The 26752-nt window shown below is 43.4% G+C and overlaps 1 protein-coding gene across 6 annotated transcripts in view; it reads left to right on the forward strand.

The window, feature by feature from the left end:
• Positions 1–26752, forward strand: part of MYO9A (myosin IXA) — a 175229-nt gene that overhangs the window by 131043 nt on the left and 17434 nt on the right. For all 6 annotated transcript variants that reach the window (XM_077264134.1, XM_077264138.1, XM_077264135.1 and 3 more), the window contains 9 exons: positions 2623–2735; positions 2883–3007; positions 4734–4945; positions 6328–6444; positions 8913–9104; positions 9194–9241; positions 9376–9487; positions 11225–11286; positions 17725–17917. In XM_077264134.1, coding sequence (XP_077120249.1) covers positions 2623–2735; positions 2883–3007; positions 4734–4945; positions 6328–6444; positions 8913–9104; positions 9194–9241; positions 9376–9487; positions 11225–11286; positions 17725–17917 — 1174 coding nt within the window. The remainder of the gene's footprint in view (positions 1–2622; positions 2736–2882; positions 3008–4733; positions 4946–6327; positions 6445–8912; positions 9105–9193; positions 9242–9375; positions 9488–11224; positions 11287–17724; positions 17918–26752) is intronic.

Consider the following 26752-nt stretch of genomic DNA (forward strand, 5'->3'; position numbering starts at 1 on the left):
TCATGGCCAGCAGGAAGGGATCTCACAGCCAAGAGCTTAGGGGTGTGGTTAGGGAGGTGTGAAGAGCCATTGTGAGCCATTGTGAGGTGTCCTGATTGTGATCTATTGTGAGGGAGTTCCTGGTAGTGAGGTGTGAAGAGCCATTGTGAGCCATTGTCAGGTGTGAAGAGCCATTGTGAGGTGTCCTGATTGTGATCTATTGTGAGGGAGTTCCTGGTAGTAAGGTGTGAAGAGCCATTGTGAGCCATTGTCAGGTGTGAAGAGCCATTGTGAGGTGTCCTTTTCTAACAAATTAAATGACCAGGTAGTAGGTAAATACTAGTGATGTGAACGTGCTCTGATAACGTGTTATGTGAGCGTGCTTGAGTACTAACTGAGTGTCTTTGGTGTAGTCATCAAACATGTTTGATTCACCATATACCACAAAAAAAGCATGAAAAAAAACGCACCAAAAACGCACAAAAAACGCACCATAAAAACGCACAAAAAACGCACCTATAAGCAGCTGAAAATTAGCATAAAAAAAAGCAGCAAAAAAAAAGCAGCAAAAAAGTCCTGTGTGAACGTACCCTAATACTGAGCTGTTAGTGTACCTGGAATGGAGACTACAGGAATCTGGCTACAGTTCATTATGATTGTCAGGCAGTGATCCATTCTACATTCCAAGCTAAATTAGACATCACATGATGTCAAACAGTGTCTACACGAACCATTAGAAGACTTTTGCACGGCATTGGGTTAAGAGCCAGGCATCCAGCTACAGTGCCTTGTGAAAGTGTTCGGCTCCCTGGAACTTTTCAACCTTTTCCCACATATCATGCTTCAAACATAAAAATACCAAATGTAAATTTTTGGTGAAGAATCAATAACAAGTGGAACATAATTGTGAAGTTGAACAAAATGTATTGGTTATTTTAAATTTTTGTGGAAATTCAAAAACTGAAAAGTGGGGCGTCCAAATACTTTCTCAAGGCACTGTACAAGTGTTCCATTGATCTCACACCACCTCTCTCTAAGGGTACTGTCACACAGTACCATTTTGATCGCTACGACGGCACGATCCGTGACGTCGCAGCGATCGTATGAATATCGCTCCAGCGTCGTAGACTGCGGTCACACGTTGCAATCACGGCGCTGGAGCGATGCCGAAGTCCCCGGTAACCAGGGTAAACATCGGGTAACTAAGCGCAGGGCCGCGCTTAGTAACCCGATGTTTACCGTGGTTACCAGCGTAAACGTAAAAAAACAAACAGTACATACTCACATTCCGGTGTCTGTCCCCGGCGTTCTGCTTCTCTCCACTGTGTAAGCGCCATAGCCGGAAAGCACAGCGGTGACGTCAGACGTCACCGCTGTGCTCGCTTTCCGGCCGGCGCTCACACTGCAGAGAAGCTGAGACGCCGGAGGACAGACACCGGAATGTGAGTATGTACTGTTTGTTTTTTTACGTTTACGCTGGTAACCACGGTAAACATCGGGTTACTAAGCGCGGCCCTGCGCTTAGTTACCCGATGTTTACCCTGGTTACAAGCGAACACATCGCTGGATCGCTGTCACACACAACGATCCAGCGATGTCAGCGGGTGATCAAGCGACGAAAGAAAGTTCCACACGATCTGCTACGACGTACGATTCTCAGCAGGATCCCTGATCGCTGCTGCGTGTCAGACACAGCGATATCGTATGGATATCGCTGGAACGTCACGGATCGTACCGTCGTAGCGATCAAAATGGTACTGTGTGACAGTACCCTAAGACTATCATGGTGCAGAGCAAAACAACATTGGAGGCTGGAATGGAGGTCTATCCTCTTCAGTGATCAGTCCCACTTTTGTCTTGAACTGAACAATCGCCGAATATTCCTTTGGAGATCTCGTGGTCAACACTGTGAAGAGACCTTTACAAGGGAACGTGAAAGTGTTCAAAAAGATTTTTTCAACAGAACAACACCAGGTCCCAAGTTGCTCGTGCTACTGTGAGCAGCCTGTGTGGCCTAAACAATCTACCATGGCCTGCAGCATTCACAGACTTGTCTCCCATTGAGAAAATCTGAGACGTCACTGGTCGGTAATTGCAAAGGGAGCTGCCAGCAGCGGATCTTGATGATTTACATGTCCACGTGCATTCAATGTGGCAGAACATTCAACTGACAACCATTAATAACCTCATTGATAGCATGTTAAGTGTGTGTGTTTCTACAGGTGGCACTCATACTTGATATTGAATAAACCACGTTGTTTGAAAATTATATCATTAACATATGTTAATACGTTTCCATAAAACCACAACTTTTCTTTCTTGGTGTTGCAATTTCAATGTTTAGGAGTGTACTTTATTTTGATCATATGGAAGCAAAAGAGTTTATTGATTATGTAAAGCAATGAACCTGTTAGACATTGGATTTCACACACACCATTTATCCTTTATTATTATTTATAGAACTGAAGCAACATTTGAATGGCCAGAAATTCTTAACAAAATATTGTGCCCATTGATAAACATGACCTTCCTTTAGAGAAGCCTCTATGGATATTCCCTTTGGCTTCTTGTGTCACAGGTCTTCTATATTCTATGCTTCTGCGATCACTTGGTTGTGTCTGAAATTCCCTTTTTTTGTCCCAGATGTTACAGAAAGCTCAAAGTGGGGAGCGACTCAGCAAACTCCAGAAAGCTGTGTCTCAAGGGGAAATGTCCCGCATTCTGCCTGCTCACCGCACTACAGAGCCAGATTCAAGGTAAACACTTTGCCCAATGCAGCCGTTGGACATGATCATCTTGTCTACAATACGCTGGAAGAAAAGACACAAAACAGTTCATCTGTTGATGATCTATGTACACGTTGTCTGACATCGTATGATTGATTCATTCATTTGTTATGTCAGACCCCAGAGAGGAAAGATTCGTTTCTGGGGGAAGATGAAAGCAGCAGAAAAGCTGACCCCACAGACAGAGGTTCTAGAGATGGACACAGATAATTTGGGAAAAGAAGGGATCCATTTTAGTGATGGTAAGAGTTCCTATGCTGTGCACACATTTCTGCTTTCTAACTGTACTGCTGCATTATAATTTTCATATTTTCCTCCTAGGCTTCCATTGACAGCCCAATAATAAAACTATAGCCTTGCCATAAAAATAAAAGAAAAGCAAGTTACTTTTATTCCAACTGCTCTTACAAAGATTATTACACTTGGTCATCCATTTAGAAACATGTGCCCCACTCCATTCTCCATATTCTTTTCTTCCATGAATGTAGGAGAATGTGTAGAGAAGCTGCATGGGGCAAAAACATGTATAAAAGCCTATAAATCCTACAGATGACATTATCTTGTCTTCTGCCTCTGTCCTGTTTGCAATAAATTTGTGTTTTGGCTTATGCAATTTTCACTAAACCCCCCATAACCTGCTGTAACCATGCCATAGAGCACCAGACTAATCTAGTGCCGTTACGTTTTCTTACTCCCTTGCCTCCTTCCACAGTGTGCTCAAAAAGTGTAAGTTGAGTTGATGTCGGTCATGTCCAAACCACGCCTAATCATTTGTCGCTCCTGGCCTGTGCTGTCCACTTCTCTGCTGTCTCTGTAGCACGATACCACTATAAAAACAAACATCAAACATTTACTGGTTTATTAATACTCTAACGTTGGTCCCCTTCTGACGCTCTTCTTCAGTATCTCAGTGGTGTGTGGCACTATTCCCCATGACACTGTCCCTCACCGTGAGGGCACAGGAGCAATGCCAGGACTAAGCGAGCGCACTACTGTTTCACTTTCAGCCAAATAAAACCGCTAATATTGCACATTTCTTCTAGTCTGTAGATTTATTTTGCTTACAGCTTCTTATTTTTATTTTTTATCTGTTCTGCTATTCCTTCATTCCATAGTTAAGTATCGTTAAAAGGGCAAAAATTCATTAAGCTCATTGAAGTCATCGACTAGTGTCGTCTCTGAAGATGGAAATATTTATTTTTTTTAGGGGTTTTAGATGGAACAGCTGTTCACCATATTGGAAATGCCAGATTATTACGCTAGCCTTTGCTCGTAATTAAGAATTCCCTTTCCCACTCTTTTTTTTGCTTTTGTGTGACTCTTTGTACACTGCTATTCACCCCTGAGGAAGCTACGGTAGTGGCGACACGTGTCGGGTTCACTCCCTAGGATCTCTGACAAATCATTTTCAGGTGGGTCCTTTGTGAAACCCATCTGAAAAAGCAGACAACCTAAATGAATGTATACAATTCTATGTCGCAATGACTTGCTGTTCACATACTCAGTATTTTGATCATCTTATAACCATTTCAGGTTTTAAAAGCTGCAAAGTGGTTAAAAGAAGTCACCTGACCATACATTTAACGTCTTTCGCTTAGAAGACACCACAAACTGCATAAAGAAATCTATAGGGAGCTCAAAAATACAAACAGAAGATACTTGGTATCTTTTGTAGTGTTTTAAAAAATAAAAAAAAAACACTAGCGTGTCCTGAAGCGGGTTCCCCTTACGAAACTCTGCGAGTTCGCCCTAGTTTAAAAGACGTCTTCTGCACGTACCCTTGGCTTTGTTTTAGAAGTGGATCCATGATCTCAGTCACAATCTGGGAAGTGAAAATCTCACCTATGACCATGGTACATTCTATTCCTTTTGTTTGTGCTGCTGACTCCACCTCTTAGTGATATTTGAGGGCTATAACTGCACCAAAATGTATCTATCGCTTTTATCATTTTTTTGACGCTCTCCCAGGTGATCCCGGATCTCGGCTTGTTCCTCACAGTCCTGATCTTAGTCGAGGCCGTGAGAAGGAGAATAAGGATCCATCCCCTAAGGTGCAGCGTAGGAAGAGTGTGAAGATCAGTAGTGCTGGACTGGAACCTGCACAGTGGCAGGACGAGCGGGCGCAGATCATATGCAGCGCCAGCGACTTGAAATGTATGGACGAATTCTTACTGAAAAAGGTAAAGTGGAAGTGGTTTAGGTTACGGAGAGATTTTTAAATATAAAATCCAGTACAAGTGTGTTGTTTTTATGATTTTTTTTTTTGGCTTGTTTACAGTTTGTTTATTTTTTTTCTTTTAATAGAATAATATTTGGGAGTCTTTTTCATACTTTCTGCAACTTTCTGCATCTTTTTGTTGCAAAAAGATATACTGGCGAGTGGCTCTAATGTACAGTACAGACCAAAAGTTTGGACACACCTTCTCATTTAAAGATTTTTCTGTATTTTCATGACTATGAAAATTGTAAATTCACAGTGAAGGCATAAAAACTATGAATTAACACATGTGGAATTATATACTTAACAAAAAAGTGTGAAACAACTGAAATTATGTCTTATATTCTAGGTTCTTCAAAGTAGCCACTTTTTGCTTTGATGACTGCTTTCCAAACTCTTGGCATTCTCTTGATGAGCTTCAAGAGGTAGTCACCGGAAATGGTTTTCACTTCACATGTGTGCCCTGTCAGGTTTAATAAGTGGGATTTCTTGCCTTATAAATGGGGTCGGGACCATCAGTTGTGTTGTGCAGAAGTCTGGTGGATACACAGCTGATAGTCCTATTGAATAGACTGTTAGCTGCTTTTTTAAGTAAAGAAAAACTAGTGGCCGTCATTACTTTAGGAAATGAAGGTCAGTCAGTCCGAAAAAATTGGAAAAACTTCGAAAGTGTCCCCAAGTGCAGTGGCAAAAACCATCAAGTGCTACAAAAAAACTGGCTCACATGAGGACTAGCCCAGGAAAGGAAGACTAAGAGTCACCTCTGCATCTGAGGATAAGTTTATCCGAGTCACCAGCCTCAGAAATCGCAGGTTAACAGCAGCTCAGATTAGAGACCAGGTCAATGCCACACAGAGTTCTAGCAGCAGACACATCTCCACAACAAATTCTAACAGTCTATTCAGTAGGACTATCAGCTGTGTGTCCACCAGACTTCTACTCAACACAACTGATTGTTCCAACCCCATTTACAAGGCAAGAAATCCCACTTATTAAACCTGACACGGCACACCTGTGATGTGAAAACCATTTCCGATGACTACCTCTTGAAGCTTATCAAGAGAATGCCAAGAATGTGCAAAGCAGTGATCAAACAAAAGGTAGCTACTTTGAAGAACCTAGAATATAAGACATATTTTCAGTTGTTTCACACTTTTTTGTTAATTATATAATTCCACATGTGTTAATTCATAGTTTTGATGCTTTCAGTGTGAATTTACAATTTTCATAGTCGTGAAAATACAGAAAAATCTTTAATGAGAAGGCGTGTCCAAACTTTTGGTCTGTACTGTACAATAATGCAAATATCCGAATGTTTTACATAGAGCTCTTTGTTTCTTCCAGATTGGGGATCTGGATGCGGAAGATGGAAAGAAGGATTCAATGGTTGATGTTCTTTTTAAACGAGCTCTAAAAGAATTCCGCCAGAACATTTTCAGCCTCTATTCCAGTTCACTTATGGTAACCATGCCAAGAATTGTTCCAGATGCTGAATACTGTTAAGAAAACCCTCTTTAATTGTAGTACTGAGATATGTACTTACTTGTGTATCTCAGCTGCTAGCTGGTTTCTGTGTTGCTTTTTGTGTTCATTGTGCATCCCCTGTGAAGCTTGCCTTCTTTCTCCCCTCTCTTCTGTCAATGGTAGGGTATTGGACTTCTTTCATCCATCCTTCTCTCACCCTGCTGATACTGGGCAATACTGAGGAAGATGTAGCTCAAATGTTCAGATATACCGTATATACTCGAGTATAAGCCGAGATTTTCAGCCCAAATTTTTGGGCTGAAAGTGCCCCCCTCGGCTTATACTCGAGTCACGGTCTGTGGCAGGGTCGGCGGGTGAGGGGGAGAGGGCGCTGAGGCATACTTACCTAGTCCCGGCGATCCTGACGCTCCCCCTGCCCGTCACACTGTCTCCGGGTGCCGCAGCTCTTCCCCTGTACAGCGGTCACGTGGGACCGCTCATTAAACTTATGAATATGTACTCCACTCCCATAGGGGTGGAGCCCCATACTCATTTCTCTAATCAGCGGTGCCGGTGACCGCTGATAGAGGAAGAGGCTGCGGCACCCGGAGACCAGCTGTCCGGGGGAAGGAGCGGGATGCCGGGAGCAGGTAAGTATCGCATATTTACCTGTCCTCGTTCCACACGCCGGGCACCGCTCTGTCTTCCCGGCGTCTCTCCGCTCTGACTGTTCAGGTCAGAGGGCGCGATGACGCATATAGTGTGCGCGCCGCCCTCTGCCTGATCAGTCAGTGCGGAGAGACGCCGGGACGGGACGCTGAGGAGCTGCAAGCAAGAGAGGTGAGTATGTGTTTTTTTTTTTTATTGCAGCAGCAGCACCAGCGTTATATATGGCACAGATTTATGTGGAGCATCTATGGGGCCAAACTGAACGCTGCAGAGCATTATATATGGGGCAGCTTTATAATGAGCATCTATGGGGCCAAACTGAACGGTGCAGAGCATATAGGGCACAGCTTTATAATGAGCATCTATGGGGCCAAACTGAACGGTGCAGAGCATATAGGGCACAGCTTTATAAGGAGCATCTATGGGGCCAAACTGAACGCTGCAGAGCATTCCATATGGGGCAGCTTTATAATGAGCATCTATGGGGCCAAACTGAACGGTGCAGAGCATATATGGCACAGCTATATAAGGAGCATCTATGGGGCCATAATGAACGGTGCAGAGCATATATGGCACTGCTTTATAAGGAGCATCTATGGGGCCATAATGAACGGTGCAGAGCATATATGGCACAGCTTTATATGGAGCATCTATGGGGCCATAATGAACGGTGCAGAGCATTCTATATGGCACAGCTATATATGGATCATCTATGGGGCAATAATCAATGGTATGGAGCATTATATATGGCACAGCTTTATATGGAGCATCTATGGGGCAATAATGAATGGTATGGAGCATCTATTTTTATTTTTGAAATTCACCGGTAGCTGCTGCATTTTCCACCCTAGGCTTATACTCGAGTCAATAAGTTTTCCCAGTTTTTTGTGGCAAAATTAGGGGGTCGGCTTATACTCGGATCGGCTTATACTCGAGTATATACGGTATGTCCAAATTATTAGCTGTAGACTTGTACTTTTTTAAGTGAGGTCTGCAGATGGCTAAATATATCAGTTGCAACAGAAACACCCATTTTTTAATGCTCTTTAAAGGTCGTCCATTACCTGGAAAACGCCTTGTAAAACTAAGTAGCAGACCGCTTGTAAAATAAAAGAAAAAAAGACAGATAATCTCTTGGTGCACCAGCTCTGTACCAACAGTGATATTGGCATGACATTGCCCTGAAAGCCCTGCTGTGAATTTCTGACCGCTGTTGCTGCTCTCTCTATTCTTCTTCCACCTTTCCGAAGTTCATACGAAGGAAGTGAGGGTGAACGGTCTTATAGTGGCCACCGATTGACTGCAAGGCTCACGTGGCATAACGTTGGCATCGGAGACTCAGAGCGCACATGGCTGCAAATGAAGCCGGGAGCAAGAGAGTATATGTTATTGATGTCATATGGATATGATGTCTAATTTCGCTTGCAACGTTGAATGGATCACTGCCTGCCAGTTGTAACGAACGGTAGCCAGATTCTACTTCATGTTTTTAAAAAAGTTTCCAGGTAGTGGACAACCTCTTTTAATGACTTGATCTTGCACCTATAGTTGCCTCTAGAGAGACCCTTGGAAACCTCACAGTTGTGGCATGTAAATGGCTTTGAAGACACACGATTATAGGTCATATGAGGGTACTAAGACCAGAAAATATGAAAGCGCTCCTTCTAAAGAAAATCCTTGTACAATAAGCTTGTGTAGTACACGTTCTACTCAGACCAATCTCTTCGTTTAAATGATGTCTTGAATGTTTCATAGCGGTCTTTCTAAAATATTACCTACACCATCTCCACTAAAAGGGAGAAGATGGGAAAAGCATCCGCTACAGGGACCTTGGAGCTCTTTTTGAGCAGATCCTAGACAAAACCATGAAGCAACATCAGCAAAGAAGTTGGAACGAGTCCCCAGTGCGAGTTTGGATCAATACATTCAAGATTTTCCTAGATGAATTTGTCACTGAATATAAACCTCTGAATTATACGCCAGGAAAGGTAATTATTGAGTAGAGAAAAGCTTGAGCTATAGAAAATAAAACAGGATATTATTTTAATTGTGCATTTTGGATATTCCTTCTTACAAGACACAAAAGCCAGAAAGAAAGAAAAGACGGAAAAAAGAGTCAGACATTGTAAGTGTCCTGTCAGTAATTGACCATGCCTTTATTTCTTTGTCGTCCTTCTATTGTACAGTATTCTGCCTGTGTGTATACTTGTTCAGCTTTATGTTCCTACATTTCTTTGTCTTTCTATTTTCCCACTTCAGGTTGAGGAACACAATGGCCATATATTTAAGGCCACTCAGTACAACATTCCCACGTACTGCGAGTTCTGTTCTTCTCTTATCTGGATCATGGACCGAGCTGCTGTTTGTAAATGTAAGATTTAGGCATGTAAAATGTTCCAAATCAAATATTCCTGTGCTTTGGCCTTTCAGAATGCAATTTCTGTATTATTGAGATTTTGCTTGAGACACCGTAGTCCCTTTGGTTACAATTTGGAATGAGCGAATACACTGAAGTGCAATTGAATTCTGCTTGACCATAGCAAAAATCTGTATTCTCCAGAATGTGGATTTTTTTTTTGTAATTTGCCTTTGCACAGATTTCTGAACCATAACTGGTAATCAAAAGGTTAACAAATAAATAAAATACTTACACTCGTCTTACCATTCAAATCTCCGGTCTTGAGTGTATCTTCTTATCACCACTGCAAGCATTGAAATCCCCAGGTCTCTCTATACTAGACCTGGACCTCCAACTCTGATGAGCCCTGGACCAGTACTGCTCATGAGCACTCAAGGTTACACCGCGTGTCATGACCGTACTCCCGCTTGCGCAAAACCCTTCCGGGCCTCATCAGAGCTGGAAGTCCTGGGGATTTAGCACTCGCGTCGATAAGAATCCGGCAAGGAACGGACAGGTGATGGTGAGGAGCAGTGGGGCCGGAGAGGTGAGCGCTAAGGTGAGTATAAGTATATTTTATTTTTGCAATTTTTTGTTTATTATGCTCTGGGGTCTTGAGATAACCCAGAACATAAAAAGGGACATGCAAGTCGCAGCGAATAGCATCTCTGCAGTTTCGACTTTCCTGGGAAAATCAGCTTGAACATGGGAATTTGAATTGTGCACGAATCGCTCATCTCTAGTTAAAATATTTTTAACAATGTAATATTTCCTGGGGCACCGAAACCTGAGCCCACATTCAATTTGCCAAGCTACAAGTAGTTCTGTGGCATTGGTAATTGGCTGAAAAGTCCAGATAAGTGGATTAGGCATTTCGCATTGGGGGCAAAAATAGAGTAAGTTACTGGGTACCGAATTATTGAAGTTCATAAACGAATTTGTTATTAAAGCTGATACAGCTGACATGGACTGTACCGCTATCTGTATGTGCCAGGCTAAGCTGCGAGCACAAGGTGAGGTGGCTTCATCTAATTTTTACTGCATGTGGTATGCAGTACCCTGTTGAAGCTCTAGTCCTTTTCATAGGCCGGGATTCACCAATTTGCAGGAGCCCTTTCTAACTATATGATTTGCATTAATTATTTTTCTGAAATGTCATGTTTTTCTTGGAGTGTATGACTAATTTTTTATAGAATTATGGTCTTACTTTGCAATGTGAGTGTCAAAACTTTAGTATAAGATTGTTGAAAATGGAAGACCATAACTAAGGCTTTCTGCAGGTTACAGTACCCTATAACCTTAAACAGCCCCCCATACACTTGTCTGTAAACTGCAGTGATATTTCCTTGCCAGTGTTATAGCCAAGACTATCATGATTACATAGATATTATGTATTGATGTTCTCAGTTTGCCGATGGGTGGGGGAGTGGTAGTGCAACGAGCATCTGCTTGGGCTGTGATGATGCTAAATCTGGCCATAACTGTATAAAATAATGATTAAGACACACCATTGTGGAACCCCAGCCAACATTTTATTGGAGTACACATCTAAAATCTAAGAATAACTAAATTTTTTTTTTTTTTTAAATCGACAGCGCCTTGGAAAAAACTCAGCGTTGCTCATCTTGTAGTGTGATATTTACTATTCACCAGTAGAATGGTAATACTAGATAAATCAGGACTCTGTACTAATTTTGTGCTCTGTTTTAGTATGTAGATTTGCTTGTCACAAGAAATGCTGCTCCCAACTTACCTCAACATGCAATAAAAAGGTAACATTTGTTTTAATGTACATGTAAACTTCATTAATATAAATTATAGACTATATCTAGAAAAAGAATGATAGCACTTGCATTTTCTTAAAATGAAGGGAACAAATAATTATTTTGAAGGAAATCTGTCATTAGGATCAATCTTCCTAAGCCATCTACATGGGGATGCAGGTCATAGAAAGCTGAATAAAATGATATCTTGATATCTGTGATCCGATGTCTTATTCCAGAGAAATTTTCGCTTTCCTTAATATGTAATTAAGCTATTAAGATCTACAGGCTGGACACAGATCTCCCTAAGAATCTGCCTCCAGAGCTTATTTTATATGAAAGGGGGAGTTACCAATGTGAGACATTAAATGACTGCCACACATAATCACACTCCACAAAACTGATCTTTGTCTCATTACAAACACATCTGCAGTTGTCTTCTTACACTGCCACAGAGGTGTGCCTGATTTCAACAAACTTCTTCAGTTTCCATTTCACAGGCAGCTAATGTGGGGAAGAAGGGCAGTACAGTAGAGCTGACAGCAGGAGAGGAGCTCTGCAGATGTGTTTGTATTGAGACAAAGATTAGTTCTGCTGTATTGTGTTATCCTTCACACCTCAGCAGTGACATCAGGAAAGCAAAGAGTCAGTCATTACATGACTAGCACTGTTAACATCACTTTTAATGTAATATAAGCTCTGGAGGCAGAATCCCCTTCAACCCTGAGCCTATTTTCACCTTACTGACCAGGAAAAATTTTACAATTCTGACTAGTGTCACTCTGTGGTAATAACTCTGGAACACTTCAACAGATCCCACTGATTCAGTGATTGTTTTTTTATGACACATTGTACTTTGTGTTAGTGTTAAATTTAGGTACATTTTTTTTGCATTTATTTGTGAAAATAAAGAAATTTTGGCAAAAATGTAGCAATTTTCAAACTTAGAATTTTTATGGCCTTAAACCAGATAGTTATAACACACTAAATAGTTAATAAATAACATTTACCACATGTCTACTTTACATCAGCATCATTTTGACGCAAAAAAAATTTCTTAGCAAGTTAGAAGGGTTAAAAGTTTATCAGCAATTAATCATTGTTCCAACAACATTTTAGAAAAATAATTTTTGTAGGGACCACACCACATTTGAAGTGACTTTGTGGGGCCTGTAAGACAGAAAATACCCAAAAGTTACACCATTTTAAAACCTGCACCCCTCAAAGTGCTCAAAACCACATTCAAGAAATGTATTAATCCTTTAGGGGCAGTACTCCAGAAGCAATGTGGAAGAAAAAAATGAAAATTTTACTTTTTCCTACAAAAATGTTGCTTTAGCCCCAAATTTACACAAATTTCACAAGGGGACAGGAGAAAATGAACCATACCGTTCGTTGTACAACTTCAACGGAGTATGCCGATATGCCATATGTCTTGAAAAATTACTGGTTTGGCACACTGCAGGGCTCAGAAGGAAAGGTGCACCATTTGACTTTTGTAACTCACAATAGGCTGGAATAGAGAGCTGATGCTACTTCATATTTGCAGAGCCCCTGATGTGCCTAAACAGTGGACCCCCCCCCCCCCCCCCCCCCCCAAGTGACCCCATTTTGGAAACTACACCCCTCAAGGAATTTATTTAGAGGTGTGGTGAGCACCTTAAACCCTCAGGTGCCTCACAGAATTTTATAACGTTGAGCCGTGAAAGTGAAAAAAAAAAATTTCCCTCAAAAATATTGCTTTAACCCAACTTTTTTTTATTTTCACAAGGGTAACAGAAGACAATGTACAATTTGTTGTGCAATTTCTCATTAATACAATGATACTCCATATGTGGTGGAAAACTACTGTTTGGGTTCAAGACAGGGCTCGGATTTAAGGAGCGCCAATTAAATTCTGGAGCGCAGTTTTGGCTGGAATAGAATGCAGATGAGCCCCTGACATGTCAAAACAGCAGAAACCCCCAAAAGATACCTCATTTTGAAATCTATACCTTTTGAAGGGGTGTAGTGAGCATTTTTAACCCTCAGGCGATTCGCAGAATTGTGTAACATTGGGCTCAGTAGATGAAAAATTACCATTTTTTCCACTAAAATGTTGCTATGGCCCCGAGTTTTTAATTTTCAAAAGGGATAATTGAATATAATGAACAGTACAATTTGTCAGGCAATTTCTCCTGTGTACGTCAATACCCCGTGTGTGGTTGAAAACTACTTTTGAGGCACAGTGCAAAGCTCAGAAGGGAAGTAGCGCCATATTGGAGTACAGATTGTGTTAAAATGGTTTGAGGGTGCCATGTCACATTGGCAAAGGTGCCAGAACAGTGGAAACAGCCATACGTGACCCCACTTTACAAACTGCACCCCCCAAATGAATTAATCTAGGGATTCAGTTGACACCATATGTACATCGCACAGTTTTAAACCATTGGGCGGTGAAGAAAGAAAAATTCAATTATTTCAACTGAAATGTTGTTTTAAACCAAAATTTTAATTTTTTATGAGGGCTAATAGGAAAAAATGGATCTCACAGTTTGTTGTGCAATTTCTCCTGAGTACATCAATACCCTTCATGTAGTCGGGAGCTACTTTTCATGCACAGTGCAAAGCTGAGAAGGAAATGAGCGCCATCTTATAGTGCAGATTTTGTTGTTATGGTTTTCGGGTGCCATGTCACATTGGCAGAATCCCCTCATAATCGACGCCATTTTACGAGCAACACCTCTCAATCTAAGGGTTCATGTCCACTCTCCGGATTGATGGAGCTTTGGACGGAGCGGAAAAACCGCGCCGCCCCCTTCTGTACGCGCGGTGATTCATTGCACACATCCGGAATCACCACACCCTCTACATAGGACCCTGTTATTTACCTTCCGGCGACAGAGCGTCGCCGCAAGGTAAACAGACATTCTGCGTTCTAAAAAGACGTGGCGCATGTCCGGAAACGCAGGGCCGCCGGATGAGTGTTCGCACGCATAGTGGAGACGGGATTTCATAAAATCCCCTCCACTATGCGGTAACATCTGGACACTGCAGGTTGAACGCTGCGGTTGTACGCAGGGTTCAATCCGCAGCTAATCCGGATGTAATCCGACCCACAGACACATACCCTAAGGGTGCAGTGATCATATTGATGAAACCCTTGATGGATCCAATCACTATAAGAATGCACATTTAAAAAGACGGACACTGCTGGATTATAGTCCAGACAGATTCCAAAGTGTCTGCATCTTCATCATTACAAGGAATCTTCCATCGGGGTATCCGTCTGAGTCTCAGATTTCAGAGATTTATATGGAAACCCCTGTGTAAGCGCTCAGCATAGAGAGCGCAGGGTAAGTGTGAGCCAAGCCTTACTGCGATCTTTGTGAGGCAGAGTCAAGAATTTGTTTTATTTACAGTAGGGAAAATAAGTATTTCAAACACTGCCGATTTTGCAAGTTTTCCCACCTATGTACAAAGAATGGGAGAGGTCTGTAATTTTTATTGTAGGTACACTTCAACTATGAGAGATATAATCTTAAAAAAAAAAAATCCAGAAAATCACATTGTATGATTTTTACATAAATAATTTGCATTTTATTGCATGAAATAAGTATTTGATACAATAGAAAAAGAACTTAATATTTGGTACAGAAACCTTTGTTTGCAGTTAGAGGTCAGACGTTTCCTGTAGTTCTTGACGAAGTTTGCACACACTGCAGCAGGGATTTTGGCCCACTCCTCCATACAGATGTTCTCCAGATCTTGCAGGTTTTGGGGCTGTCGCTGGGCAACATTGAGTTTCAGCTCCCTCCACAGATTTTCTATTGGGTTCAGGTCCGGAGACTGGCTAAGCTACTCCGTGTAGTTCTGGGCTGATTCCTGACTTTTCTCAGAATCATCCTTGTCCCATGAGGCGAGTTCTTGTATAGAACCCCAGACCGAGGAAAATTGATAGCTATCTTGTGTTTCTTCCATTTTCTAATAATTGTGCCAACAGTTGTTGCCTTCTCACCAAGTTGCTTGCCTATTGTTTTGTAGCCCATGCCAAGTCTACAATTTTGTCCCTAGTGTCCTTAGAAAGCTCTTTGGTCTTGGATAATGATAATGTTGGAGTGAGATTGAGTGTGTGGACAGGGGTCTTTTATACAGGTAATGAGTTCAAACATGTGCAATTAATTAACAGCCCCGCAGACCCACGCACACACCCACAGGCACACAGACACACACAGATACACACATCATCTTTGCACACACACAGTCTCCGCCCACACACACTTCTCCCTCCCGATCTGCAGCGTTTCTCGCAGGCACATCTGCAGCAAAACCGCAGATCTTTTTTAAACCTGTGGTTTTGCTGCGGATTGACCTGACACAATGGAAGTCAATGGGTGCAGAAACGCTGCAGATCCGCAAAAAGAATTGACATGCTGTAGAAAATAGAATGCTGCAAATCCGTAAATTTTTTTCCACCGCATGTGCACAAAAATTCTCAATTTCCCATTGACTAGCATTGCTTGTGCACTACACTGCGGATTTGTTGCAATTCCCTGCATCCGAAAACGCTGTGGAAACGCATCAAAATCTGCAACGTGTGCACATATCGCCTTCATCTCAAATTCTTATTCCATCCAATCAAATGCTATGTAGTTATTTAAACATCATAAATGTGATTTGCAGCAGAATGTCTGTGTCTGCCTCCAGCTCCTTCTTCTTCCAACTTCCCTCTCCATAGTGTTACCAGCAGTATGTGCCATCTCCTATTTCAGTAATGTGAAAATCTATATTCACTTAATACAGATTTTACCATTGAATATATAGATTACCAAGTGGTAGATAAATCCAGAACAATAAAAACCTATATTTCTCTGATAAGGTATATTGCAAAGTTTTATTTTCACGTATACTATTGATTCATGAGAAAAATAAATTAAATGACAATTACACTCTAAGATATGATGGAAGTGTAGTAATGTACAGGATTTTTGAAACTCACGGGTGACCTTTATCATTAGGCTTATATCAGTTTTCTGATGTAAAAAGAAAAACTTACAAATTATGGCACACACCAAATTTATGAAATATTTTGTGACCATTTGGGAGGGATGATTTCAGCCACTCATGACCCTTTTCTACCAGTAAGTGCTCTCCTTTTCAGGCAAGGGTTCATTGATATGGACCAGTAGGTGCTCTTCCTGTCCATTATGGGTTCATTGAGATGGACCAGTAGGTGCTCTCCCTGTCCAGCATAGGTTCATTGAGATGGATCAGTAGGTGCTCTCCCTGTCCAGCATGGGTTCATTGACATGGACCAGTAGGTGCGCTACCTGTCTGGCATGGATTAATTGATATGGACTAGTAGGCGCTCTCCCTGTCCAGCATGGGTTCATTGAGATGGACCAGTAGGCACTTTCCCTGTCCTGCATGGGTTCATTGAGATGGACCAGTAGGTGGTCTCCCTGTGCAGCATGGGTTCATTGACATGGACCAGTAGGTGGTCTTGCTGTCTTCAAGGGTTCATTGATATGGACCAGTAGGTGCTCTTCCTGTCCAGCAAGGGTTCATTGACATGGACCAGTAGGTGCGCTACCTGTCTGGCATGGATTCATTGACATAGACCAGTAGGTGCTCTCCCTGTCCGGCATGGGTTCATTGAAATGGACCAGTAGGCTCTTTCCCTGTCCTGCATGGGTTCATTGACATGGACCAGTAGGTGCTCTCCCTGTCCAGCATTGGTTCATTGAGATGGACCAGTAGGTGGTCTTGCTGTTTTCATGGGTTCATTTAGATGGACCAGTAGGTGCTCTTCCTGTCCAGCAAGGGTTCATTGACATGGACCAGTAGGTGCGCTACCTGTCTGGCATGGATTCATTGACATAGACCAGTAGGTGCTCTCCCTGTCTGGCATGGGTTCATTGAGATGGACCAGTAGGCGCTCTCCCTGTCTGGCATGGGTTCATTGAGATGGACCAGTAGGTGCTCTCACTGTCTGGCATGGGTTCATTGAGATGGTCTAGTAGGTGCTCTAACTGTCCAGCTGGAGTTCATTGAGATGGACCAGTAGGTGCTCTCCCTGTCTGGCATGGGTTCATTGAGATGGTCTAGTAGGTGCTCTCCCTGTCCAGCTGGATTTCATGGACCGGCAGGAATGTGCTGACCGCCGATGTGGCTGCTTTAAGAGAAAGAGGTTGTATTGATAAGCCAACATTTTCAATTGATAAAAAATTTGTAAAATCCCAACATACTCAATAGGTAGACCAGTAATAGGATCTAGTAAATGGCAAGGTGGCTTGCAGCCATATAAAAGAAGACTGTAAAATAGCAGCAGAGCAAATTGCCTGTCATATATGGCATGTACTAAGAGGTCAGCAAATAAGAGAAAAATTTATAAGGAAAGGAAAGAAATACATTTGAAATCGAAGCTTAGGTGACCCATACCACTCTTTTTTTCCTTACTAATATTAGAATGACCATGAGCTCTCGAACCGTCACTTTGGGGTGGAATTGTCACGTCTCACAAATGAAGATCGGACAGTCCCTGTGCTGTTGGAGAAACTTATCAGTTACATTGAAATGCATGGCTTGTATACAGAGGGCATATACCGGAAGCCGGGCTCCAATAATAAGATCCGTGAACTGAGACAGAACCTTGACACAGGTGAGAGGTTTTTGCCATTCACTGTTATTAATCTGTTATATTCAGCCCTGGACCAACCATTGGAGGTAGCGGGCCACGACGGCAGCATACAGAGAACTACGTAATAAATAACGCCAGATATGGGATGAAAGAAAGGAGGCTGGCGGATGATGTAGAAAGAATACTGTATATACGAATTTTCTTGTATTTGCCACTTGAATATGTCATAATAATGGATCCATTCTACTGATCTGTCTCTGGTTATGTGACCTGGCTGTAATACTTTACTATTCTGTACAATTTTATGATGTAATATTAAGAATTATGTTAACAATGTGATAGGGGGAGACGAGAGCCGTTGAAATCGGGTGGTAATTGTACACCATTTGGTGCTGTCCTGAGGGAGACTGCTCTGCATGTTTTATGGAGGATTTCTCATCCCGGGGTGTACAAATATTCATGTTTTTCGTCCTCCTTTGCTTTTTTGTCAAGAATAGATCTGTCCTTGGGCAATACACAGATGTTGGGCCTTGTTGGGGAGGTAACATATATGGCTAGAACAATATCGGATCATTCCCCCATGAGTGTGATACTTGAGGGAGTGGGATCTGTACCTGCTAGGGGGTGCATGTGGAGAATCCGTTCTGGCTACAACTTATTGATTTAGATGGACACACGGGGGGGACATTAGGGAATATTTTAAAATTATACTGAGTCGGTTTCGGTATTGATGGTATGGGAGGCCATGAAGGCCTATTTCAGAGGGCTCTGCATTAAAGAGATTTCCCGAGTCAAGGTAGAAATGGGCAGGAAGGATCAGATGTTGATAAGAGAGTTGGAGGAGGCATTAATCAACAATCAGTCCCCAGAGGCACAGGGAAGGTTGAAGGTAGCGCAGAATAGAGTGTGTCAGATGGCAATGAAAAAGGCGGAACATAGGAGAATGTTTCAAACTGCTAAATACTTTGAGGAGGGGGACAGGGCGGGTCATCTCCTTTCTAGAATAGTGGCAGCGCATAGAGACTCCACACATATAGTTGCTTTGAAGGGAAAGGATGGGAAGGATCTTACTGCAATTTTGGAGGTGATGACTGAGAATTATTCGGATCTTTATAAATCACGGGTACAGCCAACGATGGAGGAGGTGGATGTTTTTTTGGCAGAGTTACAGCTCCCCAGACTTTCAGCGGCCGATCGGGGACTTCTTGAGGAGCCATTTAATTTGGAGGAGCTTGACGCAGCACTGGCCTCTATGCCTAATGATAAAGCCCCTACGGGAGGATGGGATCCGGGGGAGGTGTATAGAAAATATAAAGAGGTACTGCTTCCTGCTTTGTTGGAGGTGTATGCTGCTGGTCTGGTGGAGGGGGAGTTGCCGCAGTCCATACATGAGGCAATAATTGTAGTGTTGCCAAAACAGGGTAAGGATCCGGCTTCTTATCGCCCAATCTCGTTATTAATTAAAGATGTAAAAATACTGGCCAAGATATTGGCTAATCTTCTTAACAAGGTGATAACGATACTAATACATCAGGACCAATCTGGATTTATGCCCAAATGTTCTACCGCATGTAACCTTAGACGATTGTTTCTTAATATGCAGGTAAAGGCGAATAATATGGGTCGGAGGGTTGTGGTGTCTTTAGACGCCGCTAAGGCGTTTGATAGTGTGGAGTGGCGGTATTTGTGGGCGGTCTTGAAGGCTCTGGGTTTTGGTGAGAGATTTATAAGATAGGTGCAGCTGATGTATGCGTCTCCGAGAGCTAAGATACAGGTAAATGGGCCCTTGTCGGGAGATTTCCCTTTGTATAGGGGATCGCGGCAGGGGTGTCCTTTGTCTCCCCTGCTGTTTGCAGTTGCTGTTGAGCCTTTGGCGGTGGCAATATGGAGGGATAGGGACATAAAGGGATTTAGATATGGAAACTATGAAGAAAAGATAGCCCTGTATGCTGACGACGTGTTATTGTTTTTAGAGGATGCGCAGGAGTCTCGGGGGCAGTTATGAACAGCATTACTAAATTTGGGGCTCTTTCGGGATTATTTATTAACTGGGATAAGTCTGTGTTGTTGCCCATGGACGTGGCGGCTGCTCTGACACTTGACCCTGGGATCCCCTTAAGGGTGGTACATGAGTTTAAATATCTGGGCATCGTGGTTTCAGACAAAATAGAGGACTATGTGCGGCTCAACTGTTATGACCCCAATGGCGAGGGTCTCAGAGGAACGTGGAAGTCTGCAGAATACAAAAATCCAGCTCATAGGGCAGTGGTAACTGGGTTGACCATATATCTACTCCTAACGCCAACACTAGAAGTAGCCGGGGATCATTCCTACGTTGATTCTAGATGACACGCGCCAGCCGGAGAATCTAGCTACCCCTAGTAGAGGAAAACAAAGACCTTTCTTGCCTCCAGAGAAGGGGACCCCAAAGCTGGATAGAAGCCCCCCACAAATAATGACGGTGAGGTAAGAGGAAATGACAAACACAGAAATGAACCAGGTTTAGCACAGAGAGGCCCGCTTACTGATAGCAGAATAAAGAAAGGTAACTTATATGGTCAACAAAAACCCTATCAAAATCCACACTGGAAATTCAAGAACCCCCGAACCGTCTAACGGTCCGGGGGGAGAACACCAGCCCCCCTAGAGCTTCCAGCAAAGGTCAGGATATAGATTTGGAACAAGCTGGACAAAAATACAAAACCAAAACAAATAGCAAAAGGCAAAAGGCAGACTTAGCTGATATAACTGGAACCAGGATCAGTAGACAAGAGCACAGCAGACTAGCTCTGATAACTACGTTGCCAGGCATTGAACTGAAGGTCCAGGGAGCTTATATAGCAACACCCCTAACTAACGACCCAGGTGCGGATAAAAGGAATGACAGAAAAACCAGAGTCAAAAAACTAGTAACCACTAGAGGGAGCAAAAAGCAAATTCACAACAGTACCCCCCCCTTAGTGAGGGGTCACCGAACCCTCACCACGACCACCAGGGCGATCAGGATGAGCGGCATGAAAGGCACGAACTAAATCGGCCGCATGAACATCAGAGGCGACCACCCAGGAATTATCCTCCTGACCATAGCCCTTCCACTTGACCAGGTACTGAAGCCTCCGCCTGGAGAGGCGAGAATCCAAGATCTTCTCCACCACGTACTCCAACTCGCCCTCAACCAACACCGGAGCAGGAGGCTCAGCAGAAGGAACTACAGGCACAATGTACCGCCGCAACAAGGACCTATGAAATACATTGTGAATAGCAAACGACACAGGAAGATCCAGACGAAAAGATACAGGATTAAGGATTTCCAATATCTTGTAAGGCCCAATAAAACGAGGTTTAAATTTGGGAGAGGAGACCTTCATAGGAACAAAGCGGGAAGAAAGCCATACCAAATCCCCAACGCGTAGTCGGGGACCCACACCGCGGCGGCGGTTGGCAAAGCGCTGAGCCTTCTCCTGTGACAACTTCAAGTTGTCCACCACATGATTCCAGATCTGCTGCAACCTATCCACCACAGAATCCACCCCAGGACAGTCAGAAGGCTCCACATGACCCGAAGAAAAGCGAGGATGGAAACCAGAGTTGCAGAAAAAAGGCGAAACCAAGGTGGCGGAACTAGCCCGATTATTAAGGGCAAACTCAGCCAACGGCAAGAAAGTAACCCAATCGTCCTGATCAGCAGAGACAAAACACCTCAAATAAGCCTCCAAAGTCTGATTGGTTCGCTCCGTCTGTCCATTAGTCTGAGGATGGAAAGCAGACGAAAACGACAAATCAATGCCCATCCTACTACAAAAGGATCGCCAGAACCTGGAAACGAACTGGGATCCTCTGTCTGACACAATATTCTCAGGGATGCCGTGCAAACGAACCACGTTCTGGAAAAACACAGGAACCAGATCGGAAGAGGAAGGCAGCTTAGGCAAAGGAACCAAATGGACCATCTTGGAGAAGCGATCACATATCACCCAGATAACGGACATGCCCTGAGATAGCGGAAGATCAGAAATGAAATCCATGGAGATATGTGTCCAAGGTCTCTTCGGGACAGGCAAGGGCAAGAGCAAACCGCTGGCACGAGAACAGCAAGGCTTAGCTCGAGCACAAGTCCCACAGGACTGCACAAATGACCGCACATCCCTTGACAAGGAAGGCCACCAAAAGGACCTGGCCACCAGATCTCTGGTGCCAAAAATTCCCGGGTGACCTGCCAACACCGAGGAATGAACCTCGGAAATGACTCTGCTGGTCCACTTATCCGGGACAAACAGTCTGTCAGGTGGACAAGACTCAGGCCTATCAGCCTGAAATCTCTGCAACACACGTCGCAGATCCGGAGAAATAGCTGACAAGATAACTCCATCTTTAAGAATACCAACAGGATCAGCGACTCCAGGAGCATCAGGCACAAAGCTCCTAGAAAGAGCATCGGCCTTCACATTCTTTGAACCTGGTAAATACGAGACAACAAAATCAAAGCGGGAGAAAAACAATGACCAGCGGGCCTGTCTAGGATTAAGGCGTTTAGCAGACTCGAGATACATCAGATTTTTGTGATCAGTCAAGACCACCACACGATGCTTAGCACCCTCGAGCCAATGACGCCACTCCTCAAATGCCCATTTCATGGCCAACAACTCCCGATTGCCCACATCATAATTTCGCTCGGCAGGCGAAAACTTCCTAGAGAAAAAGGCACAAGGTTTCATAACAGAGCAACCAGGGCCTCTCTGCGACAAAACGGCCCCGGCCCCAATCTCCGAAGCATCCACCTCAACCTGAAAGGGAAGTGAGACGTCAGGCTGGCACAAAACAGGCGCCGAAGTAAACCGGCGTTTCAACTCCTGGAAAGCCTCCACGGCAGCAGGAGCCCAGTTAGCTACATCGGAGCCCTTCTTGGTCATATCCGTCAAAGGTTTCACAATGCTAGAAAAATTAGCGATAAAACGACGGTAGAAGTTAGCGAAGCCCAAGAACTTCTGAAGACTCTTAACTGACGAGGGCTGAGTCCAATCAAGAATAGCTCGGACCTTGACTGGGTCCATCTCCACAGCAGAAGGGGAAAAAATGAACCCCAAAAAGGGAACCTTCTGTACACCAAAGAGACACTTTGAGCCCTTGACAAACAAAGAATTTTCACGCAAAATTTTAAAGACCAACCTGACCTGCTCCACATGCGAATCCCAATTATCAGAAAAAACCAAAATATCATCCAGATAAACAATCAAAAATTTATCCAGATACTTCCAGAAAATGTCATGCATAAAGGACTGAAAAACTGAAGGCGCATTGGAGAGCCCAAAAGGCATCACCAAGTACTCAAAATGACCTTCGGGCGTATTGAATGCGGTTTTCCATTCATCACCTTGCTTAATGCGCACAAGGTTGTACGCACCACGAAGGTCTATCTTGGTGAACCACTTGGCACCCTTAATCCGGGCAAACAAGTCAGACAACAGCGGTAAAGGATACTGAAATTTGACAGTGATCTTATTTAAAAGCCGATAATCAATACAAGGTCTCAAAGATCCGTCCTTTTTTGCCACAAAAAAGAATCCCGCACCAAGAGGGGAAGAAGACGGACGAATATGTCCTTTCTCCAAAGACTCCTTGATATATGAACGCATAGCGGTATGTTCAGGTACCGACAGATTAAACAGTCTTCCCTTAGGAAATTTACTGCCTGGGATCAAATCTATAGCACAGTCACAGTCCCTATGAGGAGGCAGTGCACTGGACTCAGACTCACTGAAGACATCCTGATAATCAGACAAATACTCCGGAACTTCCGAAGGCGTAGAAGAAGCAATAGACACAGGCAGGGAATCCCCATGAATACCACGACAGCCCCAACTTGAGACTGACATAGCCTTCCAGTCCAGGACTGGATTATGGGTCTGTAACCATGGCAGCCCTAAAACAACCAAATCATGCATTTTATGTAAAACCAGGAAACGTATCACCTCGCGGTGTTCAGGAGTCATGCACATGGTAACCTGTGTCCAATACTGCGGTTTATTTGCTGCCAATGGTGTAGCATCAATACCCCTAAGAGGAATAGGATTTTCTAATGGTTCAAGAGTAAAACCACAGCTCTTAGCAAATGAGAGATCCATGAGACTCAGGGCAGCACCTGAATCTACAAACGCCATGACAGGATAAGATGACAGTGAGCAAATCAAAGTTACAGACAGAATAAATTTAGGTTGCAAATTACCAACGGTGACAGGACTAACAACCTTAGCTATACGTTTAGAGCATGCTGAGATAACATGTGTAGAATCACCACAGTAGTAGCACAAGCCATTCCGGCGTCTATGAATTTTCCGCTCATTTCTAGTCAGGATTCTATCACATTGCATTAAATCAGGTGTCTGTTCAGACAACACCATGAGGGAATTTGCGGTTTTTCTATCACATTGCACCGAATTAGGTGTCTGTTCAGACAACACCATGAGGGAATTTGCGGTTTTGCGCTCCCGCAACCGCCGGTCAATTTGAATAGCCAGTGCCATAGTATCATTCAGACCTGTGGGAATGGGAAAACCCACCATAACATTCTTAATGGCTTCAGAAAGGCCATTTCTAAAATTAGCGGCCAGTGCACACTCGTTCCAATGTGTCAGCACGGACCATTTCCGAAATTTTTGGCAATACACTTCAGCCTCGTCCTGCCCCTGAGACATAGCCAGCAAGGCCTTTTCTGCCTGAATCTCAAGATTGGGTTCCTCATAAAGTAAACCGAGCGCCAAAAAAAACGCATCAAGATCAGCCAATGCCGGATCTCCTGGCGCCAGCGAAAAAGCCCAATCCTGAGGGTCGCCCCGTAAGAACGAAATAACAATTTTTACTTGCTGAGCAGAATCTCCAGATGAACAGGGTCTCAGGGACAAAAACAATTTACAATTATTCACGAAATTCCTAAACTTAAACCTGTCTCCGGAAAACAGTTCAGGAATCGGTATTTTAGGTTCTGACCTAGGATTTCTGATAACATAGTCTTGTATGCCCTGCACACGAGTAGCCAGCTGGTCCACACTTGTAATCAAGGTCTGGACATTCATGTCTGCAGCAAGCATAGCCACTCTGAGGTAAAGGGGAAGAAGGAAAAAAAAAACTCAGAATCTTCTTTCTTATAATCCCTCTTCTGCAATGCATTAAACATTTAATACGGGCCTGGCAAACTGTTATGACCCCAATGGCGAGGGTCTCAGAGGAACGTGGAAGTCTGCAGAATACAAAAATCCAGCTCATAGGGCAGTGGTAACTGGGTTGACCATATATCTACTCCTAACGCCAACACTAGAAGTAGCCGGGGATCATTCCTACGTTGATTCTAGATGACACGCGCCAGCCGGAGAATCTAGCTACCCCTAGTAGAGGAAAACAAAGACCTTTCTTGCCTCCAGAGAAGGGGACCCCAAAGCTGGATAGAAGCCCCCCACAAATAATGACGGTGAGGTAAGAGGAAATGACAAACACAGAAATGAACCAGGTTTAGCACAGAGAGGCCCGCTTACTGATAGCAGAATAAAGAAAGGTAACTTATATGGTCAACAAAAACCCTATCAAAATCCACACTGGAAATTCAAGAACCCCCGAACCGTCTAACGGTCCGGGGGGAGAACACCAGCCCCCCTAGAGCTTCCAGCAAAGGTCAGGATATAGATTTGGAACAAGCTGGACAAAAATACAAAACCAAAACAAATAGCAAAAAGCAAAAGGCAGACTTAGCTGATATAACTGGAACCAGGATCAGTAGACAAGAGCACAGCAGACTAGCTCTGATAACTACGTTGCCAGGCATTGAACTGAAGGTCCAGGGAGCTTATATAGCAACACCCCTAACTAACGACCCAGGTGCGGATAAAAGGAATGACAGAAAAACCAGAGTCAAAAAACTAGTAACCACTAGAGGGAGCAAAAAGCAAATTCACAACACTCAACCTGACTTCCTTGCTTGGGAAGTTTCAGCAGAAGATTGGGGCCTGGAAGAAGCTATTTCTATTGGTCTCAGGTATAGTCAATCTGATCAAAATTATACTTATGCCTCAGCTCCTCTATATATTGCATAATGCCCCAGTGTGGTTGCCTCAGAGTAAATTTTATAGGATCAATACTTTTTTTAGGGATTTAATTTGGAAGGGTGGACGGGCACGCATTAAATTAGAACATCTGCAAAGGACAAAGGATGTGGGTGGTCTGGCGGTCCCTAATCCATGGATCTACTATACAGAATCCCAATGCCAGCATATGGTAGGTTGGGGAGAACCAGAACAAAGTTATTCAGCGGGGATAATCATTGAATACGCGGTGGGGAAGGGATCATTGTTAGCTAGTCTGGAAGTAGGTAGATTCAGAATTAACCCCCCAAAATTCCCAACAATAGTTATGATGGGGAAAGTCTGGCAGAAAATTAAGCAGTGGAGGGGAGTAACGGAATTTACGAGAAAATTCCAATTTGGTTTGATCCTAGGTTGGCAGAGTTTATGAGATTGCGCGGGTTCAGTCAGTGGAGGTGCATTGGTATTTGGTTCGTATCTCAGTTGTTTGATGGGGATGTTATTAAAACATTTTAAACATTTACGAATGAGTCTCCTTTAAGTCAGAAGATGTTCTTTCAGTACCTGCAGTTGAGACATGCCCTAAATAGTCAAAATGAGGTGTGGCGCGTGATTCTGCAGTCCGATGGCTTGTTGAATCTTATAGGGCCTCTTAGGAGTACGAAGGGGTTTATTACTTTGATGTATAGGGGTCTGATGGATACCTTTTTATTGAAGCACCCTTTAAGGATAAGGGAAAAATGGGTGGCGGACGTGGGTCCCTTGTCAGAGTCCCAGTGGGAGTCCA

The sequence above is a fragment of the Ranitomeya variabilis genome, chromosome 5 (assembly GCF_051348905.1).
Source record: "Ranitomeya variabilis isolate aRanVar5 chromosome 5, aRanVar5.hap1, whole genome shotgun sequence".
Classification (NCBI taxonomy): domain Eukaryota; kingdom Metazoa; phylum Chordata; class Amphibia; order Anura; family Dendrobatidae; genus Ranitomeya; species Ranitomeya variabilis.